The 13,239-nt window shown below is 57.6% G+C and overlaps 1 protein-coding gene across 1 annotated transcript; it reads left to right on the top strand.

The window, feature by feature from the left end:
- The first annotated feature begins 107 nt into the window (after positions 1–107).
- On the top strand, positions 108–12,822 carry SELENON (selenoprotein N). The gene is made up of 12 exons (XM_064398320.1): positions 108–278; positions 3,243–3,360; positions 4,326–4,456; positions 4,894–5,106; positions 5,751–5,875; positions 6,735–6,872; positions 7,665–7,746; positions 8,630–8,818; positions 9,736–9,841; positions 10,965–11,077; positions 11,782–11,883; positions 12,652–12,822. Exons 1-12 carry the CDS (start codon positions 135–137, stop codon positions 12,820–12,822), a joined length of 1,632 nt encoding a protein of 543 aa, XP_064254390.1. The 5' UTR covers positions 108–134.
- Positions 12,823–13,239: the final 417 nt, after the last annotated feature.

Raw genomic sequence — 13,239 nt, 5'->3', positions numbered from 1 at the left:
CGTCCGCTGACTGAACACCACGAAACCCCTTCCCCGGACGGAGCGGCGCTGATTTCACACCAAAAAGGGGTTTTTATTCCCGCGGGGCCCGCGGCCCCTCCTCGCCGCCTGACGCCTCCCCCGGCCGGGCGGCCATGGCGGCTCCGCGGCGCGGGCCCGGCGCGATGGCGGGGCCGGGGCCCGGCGCGGCCCCTCCGCGCCTGGCGCTCGCCCTGGCCCTGCTCGCCGCGCTGGTGGCCGTCAAGTACTACCGGGACGCGGAGGCGGCGCGGCAGCAGGTACCGAGCAGCGGGCAGGGGAGGGGACGGGCCCGCGGGGCCGGGCGGAGCGAGGGGGAATGGCGGGCGCGGCCCGCCCGGGCGGCGTGAGGGGAGGCGGCGGCGCCGGGCGGGCAGCGGGGCTGAGGGGGCTGTGGAGGGGCTGAGGGGGCTGTGGAGGGGCTGAGGGGCACCAGAACCGGTGGGCACTGGGGATGAAGGAGCCGTAGAGGGGCTGAAGGGGCACCAGGAACCAGTGGGCACCAGGAGCTGGTGGGCAGCGGGGATGAGGGAGATGTAGAGGGGCTGAGCGAACACCAGGAACCGGTGGGCACCAGAACCGGTGGGCACCGGGGATGAGGGAGCCGTAGAGGGGCTGAGGGGGCACCAGAACCAGTGGGCAGCGGGGCTGAGGGGGCTGTAGAGGGGCTGAGGGGCACCAGGAGCCGCTGGGCACCGGGGATGAGGGGGCTGTAGAGGGGCTGAGGGGGCACCAGAACCGGTGGGCACCAGGAACCACCGGAGATGAAGAGGCCATAGCCAGGCTGAGGGAGCCCCAGGAACCAGTGGGCACCAGGATGAGGGAGCCATAGAGGGGCTGAGGGGGCACCAGGAGCCGGTGGGCACCAGGAACCACCGGAGATGAAGGGGCCATAGCCAGGCTGAAGGGGCACCAGAAACCGGTGGGCACCGGGGATGAGGGAGCCGTAGAGGGGCTGAGGGGGCACCAGAACCCATGGGCACCAGGAGGCACCAGAGATGAAGGGGCCGTAGCCAGGCTGAGGGAGCCCCAGGAACCGGTGGTCACCAGGGATGACAGAGCCGTAGCCGGGCTGAGGGGGCACCAGGAGCCGGTGGGCACCAGGGGTGAGGGAGCCGTAGCTGGGCTGAGGGGGCACCGGGCGTCGATGGGGTCTGAGGTGGCCATGGCCATTCTGGAGTGACCGCCCGGAATCCATTGCCAGGGCGGTTGGGGTGGCCACCGCCGGACTAAGAGGAGTAATAGGCGTTGTGGCTAATGGGGCTGAGGTGGCCGTAGCCAGGCTGGAGCGACCACCAGGTTTGGGGTGGCCACTGGGGTTGAGGTGACCACCAGGCGTCAGTGGCCATGGGGGCTAAAGGTGTTGGGGCGACTGCCAGGCGTCGGTGGCTGCTGGGGTTGGGGTGGCTGTGGCCAGGTGAGGTGACCACCAGGCTTCTGTGGGGGTTTAAGGTGGACCCTGGGCTGTGGCCAGGTGAGGTGACCACCAGGCATCAGGGGGGTTTAAGGTGGACACTGGGCTGAGGTGGCCGCTGAGCTGTGGTGCCACACTCCAGTGGACATGGGCTTGAGGTGGCCACTGCCAGAGCTGTAGTGACCAGCAGTGACCAGCTGCCCCTGCCTCCAGCCCCATTCAGTGAGGGAAAAATTATTTTTTCCCCACATTCCAGCTGTACAAATTCCAACCCCATCCCTTGGGGTCTGTGTCTGTGAAGTGCAAAATGAGGAGAGGCTCTGAAAGATCCATCAGCAGAGGAGCTGTGCTGTGCTGGGGAGAGCAGAGGCAGTGGAGCATCCCTTCAGAGCTCAGCACACATCCAGGACAGCCTGCCCTGCCAGGGGAGGCTCCTGCTCCCTGCCCAGGGCCCTGAGCTGGCTCCCAGCCCAGCAGTGATCCCAGTCCTTGACCTGTGTGCCAGCATGGGTGAGATCTGGAGCCTGGCACGAGCCTTGTGTGACCCTGGGAGGTGTGTCAGCACCTGCAGCCAGGGGCTCAGCAGAGCTGTGACCTGTTTCCAGAGCCCAGGGTGCTCATCCCCATCCATTCAGGGAATAAAAGCAGGTTAACTGTGGACAGTCCACAGTGCATTGTCCCTCTGCACAAAAAAAAACATCTTTCTCCATTTTTTCTTGTCCTTGGCCATGTCCTCATCCAGATCTTCGTTTTGAGTTCCAGTCTATTTCAGTCCCAGCCCTGGAAGTGCCCTGGAAGGCTCTTAAGTGCTTTTGTAGCTGCAGTTGATGGGAGCAAAGCCTTCCAGGCTGCATTAGTGCTGCTTCAGGCTGGCAGGCAGCAGATGGAAAATAAACTGGTTCAGGAGCTCTGGGGATGGTGCTGCTGCTGCAGGCAGTGGAGAGCAGCAGAATGCAGAGTGTTTGTGCTCCCAGCTCCAGGCTGGGCAAGCTGCTGGATCCTGGGGCATGTGCCAAGGGCTGGCTGGCACTGAGGGCTCTGTGGTGCCCGCCCTGTGTCTCTCCCTCCTGTCACACCAACCCGGAGCTCTTGCTCTGCCTCCAAGTTGTCCCTTTCCCTTCAGACTGCAGAGTGGAAATGTGTGGAAGCATCCAGAGCCCTTCTGGGGCTGCTCCGAGGGAGACACCCCCCTGTGGGGGCTTGGCAGAGGGAGAAACTGAGGCACAGAGCAGCTGGGATCCTGTGGAAGCTTCTGGAGAAGACTGTGGGTTCTGTGACTCCCTGATGGATGGCTGAGGGGGCAGGGAGCCAAAATATTCCATGCAGTTCCAAGGCTGGAGATTTGGAGGGGCACTGACCAGAGCAGGGCAGTGAAGCTGGAGTGGATCCCACCACGAGTGGAAGTTTCTAATTCCAAGGGCTCAGCTCAGTCCCTCTGTGCTTGTGGAGTGTGGTGCTGACATCTTTGACTGCCTTTGTCTGGCTGCACATCAGCTTACCCCAGCAATCACCAGGTGCTCCCCATGGCTGCAGGTTTAGGCCTAACTAGCTGGAAAAAGTGGGGAATTTTTCTGGCAAAAGACACTGAACGTGAGCAAATGGTTCAGTTGGAATTACTCAGGCAGATGCAGGTTCAATATCCTCTGCCAGCAGTTCCTGGACACGTTGCAAATAGCCCCAAATCCTGCCAAGGGGAGTCAGTCTTTCCCCTGGGTGTGCTGGGAAGAATGGGATTAACTCCAGAGGGGCCAGAGTGGGCTCCTGCAGGAGGCTCCAATGAAATCTCTCTTTCCTCTTCTTCCCAAACCAGGAGCTGGCTCTGAAGTCCTTGGGGAATGAGGGGCTGTTCCTCTTCTCCTCCCTGGACACCAACAAGGACCTGTACCTGAGCCCAGAGGAGTTCAAACCCATTGCTGAGAAGCTCACAGGTGGGTTCCTGTCTGCCTTCCAGAGCCTTCCCTGCACAGAGCCAAACATGATGAACCCCACAGCTTGAATTCACTGAATATTTTATTCACTTTATTGTTTCTGGGTGCTGCTTTGGGTCTTATTTACATGAAGAGAGGCTGTGCAGCTTTCCATGTTGTTGGAAAGGCTTAAGCACGAGACATCACTTTGACAAAGTGCAGTTTTTACAAGGTGGGGGATCCCATTGCTGGACTAGCAAAGTACATCAGTTACTTTGTGTGGAGCTTAAAGGGGATTTGGGATGGGTGAATGCAACAAATGCAGCTCAGCCCAGGCCAGGCCAAAGGCATCAGTGAAGTCCCAGGGCTCCACTGAGCTGGGGCAGATCATCTCTGGAGGCTGTGTCAGCACAGAGCAAGTGGCTCTGCTGGTGCCAGGAGGGAGGAGTGGGGGTGACAATGAGTGGGGACACAGCCAGGCTTTGCTGTGCTCTCCTGGACTGCCTCCAGCACGTGCTGGGATTGCTCTGAGGGGCTGTGAGTCTGCCTGGGCTTTGCAGCCAGGGAAACAGGGAATCATGGAATGCTTTGGGCTGGGAGGGACCTTAAAGCCCATCCAGTGCCACCCCTGCCATGGGCAGGGACACCTGCCACTGCCCCAGGCTGCTGCAAGCTCCATCCAGCCTGGCCCTGGACTCTGCCAGGGATCCAGGGCAGCCACAGCTTCTCTGGGCACCTGTGCCAGGGCCTGCCCACCCTCACAGGAAACAATTCCTTCCCAGTGTCCAACCTAAACCCACTTTAAAGCCACTGAGTTTGTCCCAGCCAAAGCTGGTCTGGGGATGGGTCTGAGCTCTGCAGTGTGGGGACAGCTGGGAGACTCCCAGTGCTCCTGGATTTGCCAGGATAAACATGTGATCATTTCCCAATTGCTTCAAAGGGGAGGGAGGGGAAACAGCTGCTTGAATTGCTGTCCTTTTGTGCAGGGGTGGCTCCAGTCTCAGAATCTGAAGAGGAGGAGACGCTGGATCCAGACGGGGAGACTTTGTCCATCGTGGCCAAATTCCAGCCCTTGCTCATGGAAACAATGACGAAGAGCAAGGATGGTTTCTTGGGAGTAGGTGTCCTGCAGGCCACAGATTCTGGGATAAACACCTCTGGGGGGCTGGGAACAGCACCAGGAATAGGCTGGGAGGGGACAGGTCCTGCTGGATCCCGTGGGATTTGCTGTGACAGTGAGCTCGCTGCCCCCTCAGCATTCCAGGGTTTCAGCACACTCAGCAGTGCCCTGCCCTGGTTAGAACAGCCTTCCTGGGAGCTGGGAGCAGCAACTGGAGCTGGCTCTGCCCAGCTGAGTGCAGCAGCACTGCTGTTACATGGCGTGTTCCCCTCTGCTCTGCTACTCACATTCTTGAAGGCTGACAGAACTGTTGGGTGGGGAAAAGAATTTGGGATGTGAAACATTTTTCCCCCCTTTTCCAAAGCCTGCATCCATGACATCACTGCACGCTGGGAGACTCCACTGTGGGCTCTGACAGCATCTTTTGTTCACAGATTTCCCACGTGGCTCTGTCTGGGCTCAGGAACTGGACAGCCCCAGCAGCCCCTCTGAGTGTCCTGCTTGCCAGGCAGTTCAAAGCCTTTCTCCCTCCAAAGGATAATCTGGATCTTGGGGATCCGTGGTGGATAATTCCCAGTGAGCTGAACATCTTCACTGGCTATCTCTCCAACAACAGGTTTTACCCTCCACCTCCCAAGGGCAAAGAGGTGAGATATGAAACTCAGATTTTATATGTGTATCCCTGGATTTTCCAGGGAAGCAGGAATTCCGTAGTGTATAGCCAGGAGCACCTAAACTGGAGGCAAAACTGAGAGCAGGCAGAAGCTCTGTGTGTCTGTGACAGCCAGATGAGGCTGACTTGAGTCACTCCATCTTGATTGTTAATTGTGTGGGATTTGAGGATAGTTTTTCCCAGAGAGGGTTGTTCCAAAAGGACCTGGGATCGTTCCTGGTGGAGCAGTGAGCAGGTGGAGCTCTGTGTGTGCCCAGCAGGTACAGCCTGGCTGTGCATCCCCTCCCCTGGCTGCAGGCAGGTGCTGCTGGGACCAGTGGTTGCACTCCCACCCCTTCAAAGGCTGAAGCATTGGTGGAGGCAGCCTTGCACATCAGTTTGCTGTTCTGCCTGGGCTGATGGAGAGCTGCAGACCACGGGAATGGCACGGAAGCCGTGGAAGATGGATTTATTTGTGACAGCAGTGCCTTGCTTTGTCTCCTTGCTGTGTGATTAGGTCGGTCTCTGAGCTGGCTGTTAAATCACAGCCATTCTCCGGCCTTCCTGCTCAGGTGGGGGTTGCTTTGGAGCCGAGTGGAGGAGCAGTTCTCAGTGCTGCTCCTGCCTTTCCCCCTGCAGGTGATCATCCACAAGCTGCTGAGCATGTTCCACCCGCGGCCCTTCGTCAGGACGCGCTTCGCCCCGCAGGGCGCCGTGGCCTGCATCCAGGCCAGCAGCAGCTTCTACTACACCATAGCCTTCCGGTGAGCCCCGGGGGCTGGGGACACCCCCGGGCCTGTCCCCTGTCCCAGCGGGGCTGCTGGGAGCCCTGGCAGAGGGCACAGCACTCGTGGCACGTGCAGCGTGTTCCCCAGGGACAGCGGGTGCTGTGGCTGGCAGGGGAGGGAGCTGCAAGCCAGAGGTCACCTGTGCTGCCAGTGGCACTGTGTCCTCCTGCAGGGCATCACCCTTGGACTTGCTGCCAGTGCCACTGTGTCCTCACACAGGGCATCACCCTTGGACTTGCTGCCAGTGCCACTGTGTCCTCCTGCAGGGCATCACCCTTGGACTTGCTGCCAGTGCCACTGTGTCCTCACACAGGGCATCACCCTTGGACTTGCTGCCAGTGCCACTGTGTCCTCACACAGGGCATCACCCTTGGGCTTGCTGCCAGTGCCACTGTGCCCTCACACAGGGCATCACCCTTGTTCTACCCCTGGCTGAAAGGGGAGAATCTGGCTGGCAAGAGTTTTGTTAGATTTAGGTTTATCAGAGTGTCTTTCCAAGGGGGAGAGTCCACAGAATTGTTTTGCTGGCAGTGTTGCACACAGCTTTGATGTGTCTGAGCAAGCTGGAGGGGAGGCTTGTTCTGTCCCTGTGTTTTAAGGAATGATAAACTATTTCATCCTTCCTGGCTGCCCCATTCCAGAAGGCATGGGTACTGGAGATGCTCCTGATGCATCTGTTCCAGTCTTTCACCCTCTTCATTGTGTGACATGAAAAGCTTGTTAAGCTCCCCCTGTCTTGCCCAGTTTAGGTTCATAGTTTCAGGTGTCTGGAGACAGCTTTTCCTGCTGTCACCTGCAGTGCAGGATCCCAGCTGATGGCTCCTCTCTCTTTCAGGATCCACGCTGAATTCCAGCTGAACGAGCCACCAAACTTCCCCTTCTGGTTTTCCCCGGGGCAGTTCACAGGTTACATTGTTCTGTCCAAGGACTCTTCCCACGTCAGGGACTTCAGGCTCTTTGTTCCTAACAACAGGTACAGCTGTTTCCCTCTCATTTCTTGGAAAATCTCAGTGATTTGAGCTCTGCAGTTGCCTGCAAATGTATTTCTACCTCACTGAGCATCCCTGAGCCATCCAGGGCCTGATTCGTGCCCAGTAACTGTCCCTTGGTGCTGGGAGGATGGGAGGGACAGGCAGGGTGTGGCAGGACTGGCAGTCCCAGTTCCTGGCTGCAGGCACTGAAGTTCAGCAAGGCCTGGTGCTCCTCCTCCAACAGATTTTCTGCTTGGGGTCTCACAGGTTAAGATTTTGTGTGCAGAGCTTTGCAGCAGCTCGTTCCTGCTCTCTGGCAAGGAGCTGGAAGTGCTTCAGGGGGAAGAAGCTTCAAATCTCTTTGCCCATGACAAGAGTGACAATTCTATTACAACGTTACCCTGGCGACTCAACCCCAGTGGCTCTGTCAGCACATTTCCTACAGCCAGCAGACACTTTGGGCTCTGCCAGCAGCCTTTTGCTTCCAAAAAACCACTTTTAAAAGTTCAGCAGGATCAGAATGTGCGAGTGAAGTGCTGGGAAGGAAGAGGGAGCAAAGGCATCTCTCCTTCCTGTCATTTGACAGAGCTCAGAGGTGTTGAGTGTTTTCCAGAGTGCTGAGTGGGTGCCTGGGCCCTGCTCCAGCAGGATCTGGTGTTCCTGGGCTGCTGCAGGGAGCACAGAGCTCTGCAGAGGCTCTGGGTCAGTGCTGACCCTGCAGGAGGCTGTTCCCATCTGGTTGGGGTTTCCTGTGCTCAGCTCTAGCCCTGGGTGACTCGTGGGCTCCCCTGCAGGTCCCTGAACGTGGACATGGAGTGGCTGTACGGGGCCAGCGAGAGCAGCAACATGGAAGTGGACATTGGATACCTGCCTCAGGTCTGTGCCCTCTGCTGTGCCCCACACCTGTCCAGCTTCTCCCCAGGGGTTTGTGCTGCCACGGCCCTGAGCTGTGGAACCCCTGTGACCCATTCCTTAGAGCTTTCCCTTGATCATTTCAGTACAACAGTAGAATTGCCATTTATCTCTGGCTGTCCTCTGCAGCCCTGTTGGCAGCTCTTCTGATATTTTCCTTTTTCCCTCAATGTGGGTTGAATCCTAAGCTTTTGGAGACTTTTTCCTTTTTTTAAAACATTTCCTGACAGGCAGAAGGGAAAGTGAGGAGCTGAGCCCAGGCCCTGAGCCCAGAGCAGGGTATGAATAACTGTGGGTCTGGATTTAGAAAGTGCACGAGGTTGTTCCCCTTTTTTGTGGTAATCCCAGCTCTTGGGACAGGAAACATAAGTCAGAATTCTGAATGCCTGAATTCAACAGACTAGAGTCGTGATTATTTTTAATTGGCAGAAGTCAGGAAGGCAGATTTAGCAGAATCATTTCAGCTGTACCAGAACACAAACCACAGGGCAGCTTTTCCTGCTGCTCCCTCTCGTGGCTTCCCAGGGCTGAGCTGCTGACAGGAGCAAGAGCTTCCAATGAGCCCTGCAGATCCTCATGGCTGAAAGGATCTGGTGTCCCACAGCCAGTAATCTCCTCTGGGAAGGTGGGAACGTGGAGTTTGTGCATTTCCAGTCCAGAGAGTGCAGCCACACTGAGGGAAATGAAGTTCCTCTCCTGGTATTTCACTGGAAAAGTGCAGCTGCAGGAGGTGGGAGATCTTCCTGAGGAGCTGTGGGTGTTATTTTGGATCTGTGTCCTGTCCTGGAGCCCGGGAGAGCCAGGAGAGGGCTGAGTGCAGGGTCCAAGCCAGCCTGTTCCCCTGCAGATGGAGCTGGAGTCCACAGGGCCCTCGGTGCCCACCGTGATCCACGATGAGAACGGGAAGGTCCTGGACAGCAGGGACCCCTCGGGGGAGCCCATCCACTTTGTGTTTGAGGAGATCACCTGGCAGCAGGAGATCCCCTGGCAGGAGGCAGCCCACAGGCTGGAAGTGGCCATGTATCCGTTTAAGAAGGTGAGGAAGGGGCTGGGCTCTCCTTGGCACATTGATTTGGGGCAGATTGTCCTCACTGAGCCATCCAGGGACCTGAGGGCCAGCAGAGGCCACAGCCTGAGCAGCATCCAGGGCACTGGGGGGTGTCCCAGGGCGTTTGGGGTCACACAGCAGCACAGACAAGAGCAAATTCTCCGTGTCAGGTGTCCCCAGGATTGTACTGTGGGTGTAGCTCATCCTTCCTGCCTCTTATCAATGGCTGCTGCTGTGATTTTGGAGCAGGCAGGTAATTATGCTGCTTACAAATGGGTTTTTCCTCTGGCTTTTACTTCCACAGCAGCCAGGTGCCTCTGGACCAAGCTTTCCTTATCAGCAGAGAACACATGATCTGCCTGTGCCTCTGCAGCCTGCAGCCAGGCACAAATTTATAGCTCTGGGTGACCCAAACTATTTAACATGCCTGTGGAGCAGATGGCTACTGCCTGTCACTGCTTCCTTGGCTGAAGGGACACGTTTTGGTGGCTGCCTCCTTGTGCCCAAGCTTACAAATGTCCCTTCAGGCTGCCAAGATGTTAATATCAGTTCCTTTCATTTGAGGGATTGGAGCAGGCTCCCTCACAGCCAGTTCTCAGGCTGTTTCAGGAGGTTTTGGAATAAATATCTCAAGGCCAGATTTCCCAGCAGCTGAGGGGGGGTTGCAGACAGCCTGGCCACCCTGGTGCAGGTGTTCTCTGCAGTGTGTGAGATCAGGGCTCTGCAGGTGCCAGGGACACAGGGACCCTGGGGACACCACCACACTTGTCACTCGTTTAAATCTGCAGGTCCTGCTGCACATTGAGCTGTGTGTGTGTCACCCCTGGGGCTGGCTCCTTCAGAGCTGCTCCTGTTGGGGCTGGGCTGCTGTGTGCCTGTTCCTCACGCTGTCCCTCTGCCCCCAGATCTCCTACCTGCCCTTCACAGAAGCCTTTGAGAGAGCACAAGCAGAGAAGAAGCTGGTGCACTCCATCCTGCTCTGGGGTGCCCTGGACGACCAGTCCTGCTGAGGTGAGGGCATTGCCAGCCTGGCTGGAGGCGTGGGGGTCAGGGAACCTTGTGCCACTTGTTGGCTCTGGAGGTGCTGGACAGACAAAGGCTGGGAGTGGGAATCACTGCTGGGAGTGGGAATCACTGATGGGAGTGGGAATCACTGGTGGGAGTGGGAATCAGTGATGGGAGTGGGAATCACTGCTGGGAGTGGGAATCACTGATGGGACTGGGAATCAGTGATGGGAGTGGGGAATCACTACTGGGAGTGGGAATCACTGCTGGGAGTGGGAATCACTGCTGGGAGTGGGGAATCACTGCTGGGAGTGGGGAGTCACTGCTGGGAGTGGGGAATCACTGGTGGGAGTGGGGATCACTGATGGGAGTGGGAATCACTGATGGGAGTGGGAATCAGTGCTGGGAGTGGGGAATCACTGCTGGGAGTGGGAATCACTGATTGGAGTGGGGAATCACTGCTGGGAGTGGGGAATCACTGCTGGGAGTGGGAATCACTGATTGGAGTGGGAGTAGGAATTACTGCTGGGAGCTCAGCTGCCCACTGCAGCTCCAGCTCTGTCTGAGACAGGTTGTGATTCAGGTGCCTTTGTCGAGGTGCAGACATGGCTCTGGTCTTTCCCCTTCCTCTCTCTTGCTGGGGAAGAGGCAGCATTGGCAGGGAAAAGGGACACTGCTCTGTCTGGCACCTGCACAGGAGAGGCCAGAGCCAGGCCTGGCCGTGGGGCTGTCCCAATGTGCAGCTTTTCCCTCAGTGCCTCAGAGCCTGTGCCACGTTGGCAGGAGGGATGGATGGGAGGGGAAGGGTCTCTTCAGTCCTGTCTGCCCTGAAAACCCCTCAGCACTGGGCTGTGCTTGGCATCAGCAGCAGGTGGCACTCGGGGTGGCTTCCATGGCTGACTTCTCCTGGACCTTCTGTGCCTGGCTTGGGCTCTGCTCTGCTGAGTGCTCTGTGCCAGCAGCACCTGTGGGGAGCAAAAGCCATGGAAAACTGCCAACAACAGAGCAAAAAGACAGTGGGGAGGGCTGGGGGGAGCAGAGCCAGCTGCCACTCAGCAGGTGGCACCGAGCATGGTGACAGTGGCTGGGGAAGCCACAGCAAAGCCTCCTGTGCCTCTCCCTGTGCCAGGTTCGGGGCGAACTCTCCGGGAGACCGTCCTGGAAAGTTCGCCCATCCTCGCCCTGCTGAACGAGAGCTTCATCAGCAGCTGGTCCCTGGTGAAGGAGCTGGAGGAGCTGCAGGTGAGGCTCACCCTCTGCTGGGGGTGCCAGGGGCAGGGGGAGCTCCCTCCTGTGCCAGGGGGGATTTCTGTTCCGAGCCCTCCGAGCCCTCGGCCGCTGCAGGGGCCAGGCAGACACCAGATGGAGCAGGCTGAGAAGTGGCACTGTGACCCCCTTGGCTCTGTCCTGGTGCCAGGTTTAAAGCTAAAACAGATGATTCTCTGTGAGACAGCCCTGCCCAAGGCCTCTGCTGCCATCAACCAACTGACTCCCCTGCAACCCAGGGGACGACCAAATACCCAAATAACTGTCTGAACCCTGAGGCTCCTGACTGAGCCTTTCCCCACTTCTGAGCTGTGCTGTCAGCTGGGATCAGTCACAGAGCTGCAGACTCTGGGAAAGGCTGGGATCAGAGTTGATGGGGTGATCTGCAGCTGAAATGAGAGAGAGAGCCTGAAAGGGAATGGGAAAGCAGCCTGTGAGAGTGGTACCAGTTACCATTGCACTGCAGAGCAGCTCTCTGCTCCCTCCCTCCCTCCCTCCCTCCCTCCCTCCCTCCCTCCCTCCCTCCCTCCCTCCCTCCCTCCCTCCCTCCCTCCCTCCCTCCCTCCCTCCCTCCCTCCCTCCCTCCCTCCCTCCCTCTCTTCTGTGTCCTGTGGGCTCCCCCTGTGCCATTCTGCCACTTCTGGGGTGTGCCAATGTGTGGGTTTGGTATCTGCCTGCAGAGCAACAGAGAGAACGAGTTCCACAGCAACCTGGCCAAGCTGCACCTGGAGAAATATAACTTCCCTGTGGAGATGATCCTGTGCCTCCCCAACGGCACCGTGGTAAGGCTGGGCTCCTCCTCTGCAGGGTCTCCCAGACCTGGGACTGCCCCTGGGCCTTTGCCCCTCCACTAGAAATCTGAAACAAATCTATTTTAGTTCAGAGAGAGAACAGCAGCAGCTCTGGGCAGGGGCAGAACAGACTTGAGCCAAGTGTGATTCCTCACTGTCCCTGAGCTTTGGGAAGCCACTGTAGCTTTGTTTCCTGCACCCATGGCCCTTTGTGCTCATCCTTTGAAGAAAATCTCCTGATCAGCACCTTCCAGCACATTTATCTCCCCAGACTGGTCACAGCAGATCAGCCATTAGTGAGCTCACATGCTCTGCTTCTGCTGGGCTGGGCTAATCCTGGTCACAGCTGCAGGGTCCCCTCGCTGTCCCCATGAGGCTCTGGGCTGTGACAATGGCTCAGTGTCCCCTTTCCCAGCTCTGTGGGGCAGCAGGCAGTGCTGGGAGCTCAGGTGCAGCCCAGGCCCCATCTCCCCAGTCCTGCTCACAGACATGAGCTGAGCCTCCATGGTTTTCCCAAATCACCTACATATTCTTCTTAACCTAAGCAAGGGGTCAGCACCCTTGGGGGAAGATCACACATTTTTCTCTGACTGAAATTCAGACCCAAATTCTGGTTCCTGAATTAGCACTTGGAAAGAATTAGATATTCTGTAGGAGCTGTTACAGCCTTGTCAGCTCTGTGCTGGCTGCAGGCCAAGGCAGGCCATGGGCAATTCTTCTGACCCTTAAAAATCTCCTCTCATCTGTTTTCTTTGCCAGATTCACCACATCAATGCCAACTATTTCCTGGACATTACTTCTATGAAGCCTGAAGATGTTGAAAGCAGCATCTTTAGTTTCTCAACCAATTTTGAAGACCCTTCAACAGCAACTTACCTCCAGTTCCTGAAGGAAGGGCTGCACAGAGCAAAACCATACCTGCAGCCCTAAAACCAGGCACCTGAATGCCCCACTGAGATGGCCAAAGACTTCAGAGATCTATTTTGGTTACAGCAAATCCTCCTCATCCCCTGCCAGGCGTTGGTGTTGAACTGCAGGCAGGGCCAGGCCGGGGCTGTGCTCTGGGTCTTGGTTTGAGCCTGAGTTCCTGCTCAGTTCAGGCACATTTCCACAGGAGTGCAAATACTTGAATCCATTCCCAGGGCACCTGCCTGGCTGTGCCACCCACCCTCATGTCTTTGCAGCTCCTGTTCAGCCTGGTGGAACTGGTGCAAGCCAGAGCTGCTGATCTCCAGGACTTGCTGAGTGCAGGGAGCAGCACTGCCATCGTGACCAAACACTCGTGCTGAGGACAGAGCCACAGCCCTGGGCAGCTCCCTGCTCCCCTCGGGGCCAGCTGCTGTCCTG

The sequence above is a fragment of the Passer domesticus genome, chromosome 24, assembly GCF_036417665.1.
Source record: "Passer domesticus isolate bPasDom1 chromosome 24, bPasDom1.hap1, whole genome shotgun sequence".
Classification (NCBI taxonomy): Eukaryota; Metazoa; Chordata; class Aves; order Passeriformes; family Passeridae; genus Passer; species Passer domesticus.
This window is presented reverse-complemented; position numbering and strand designations above follow the sequence as displayed.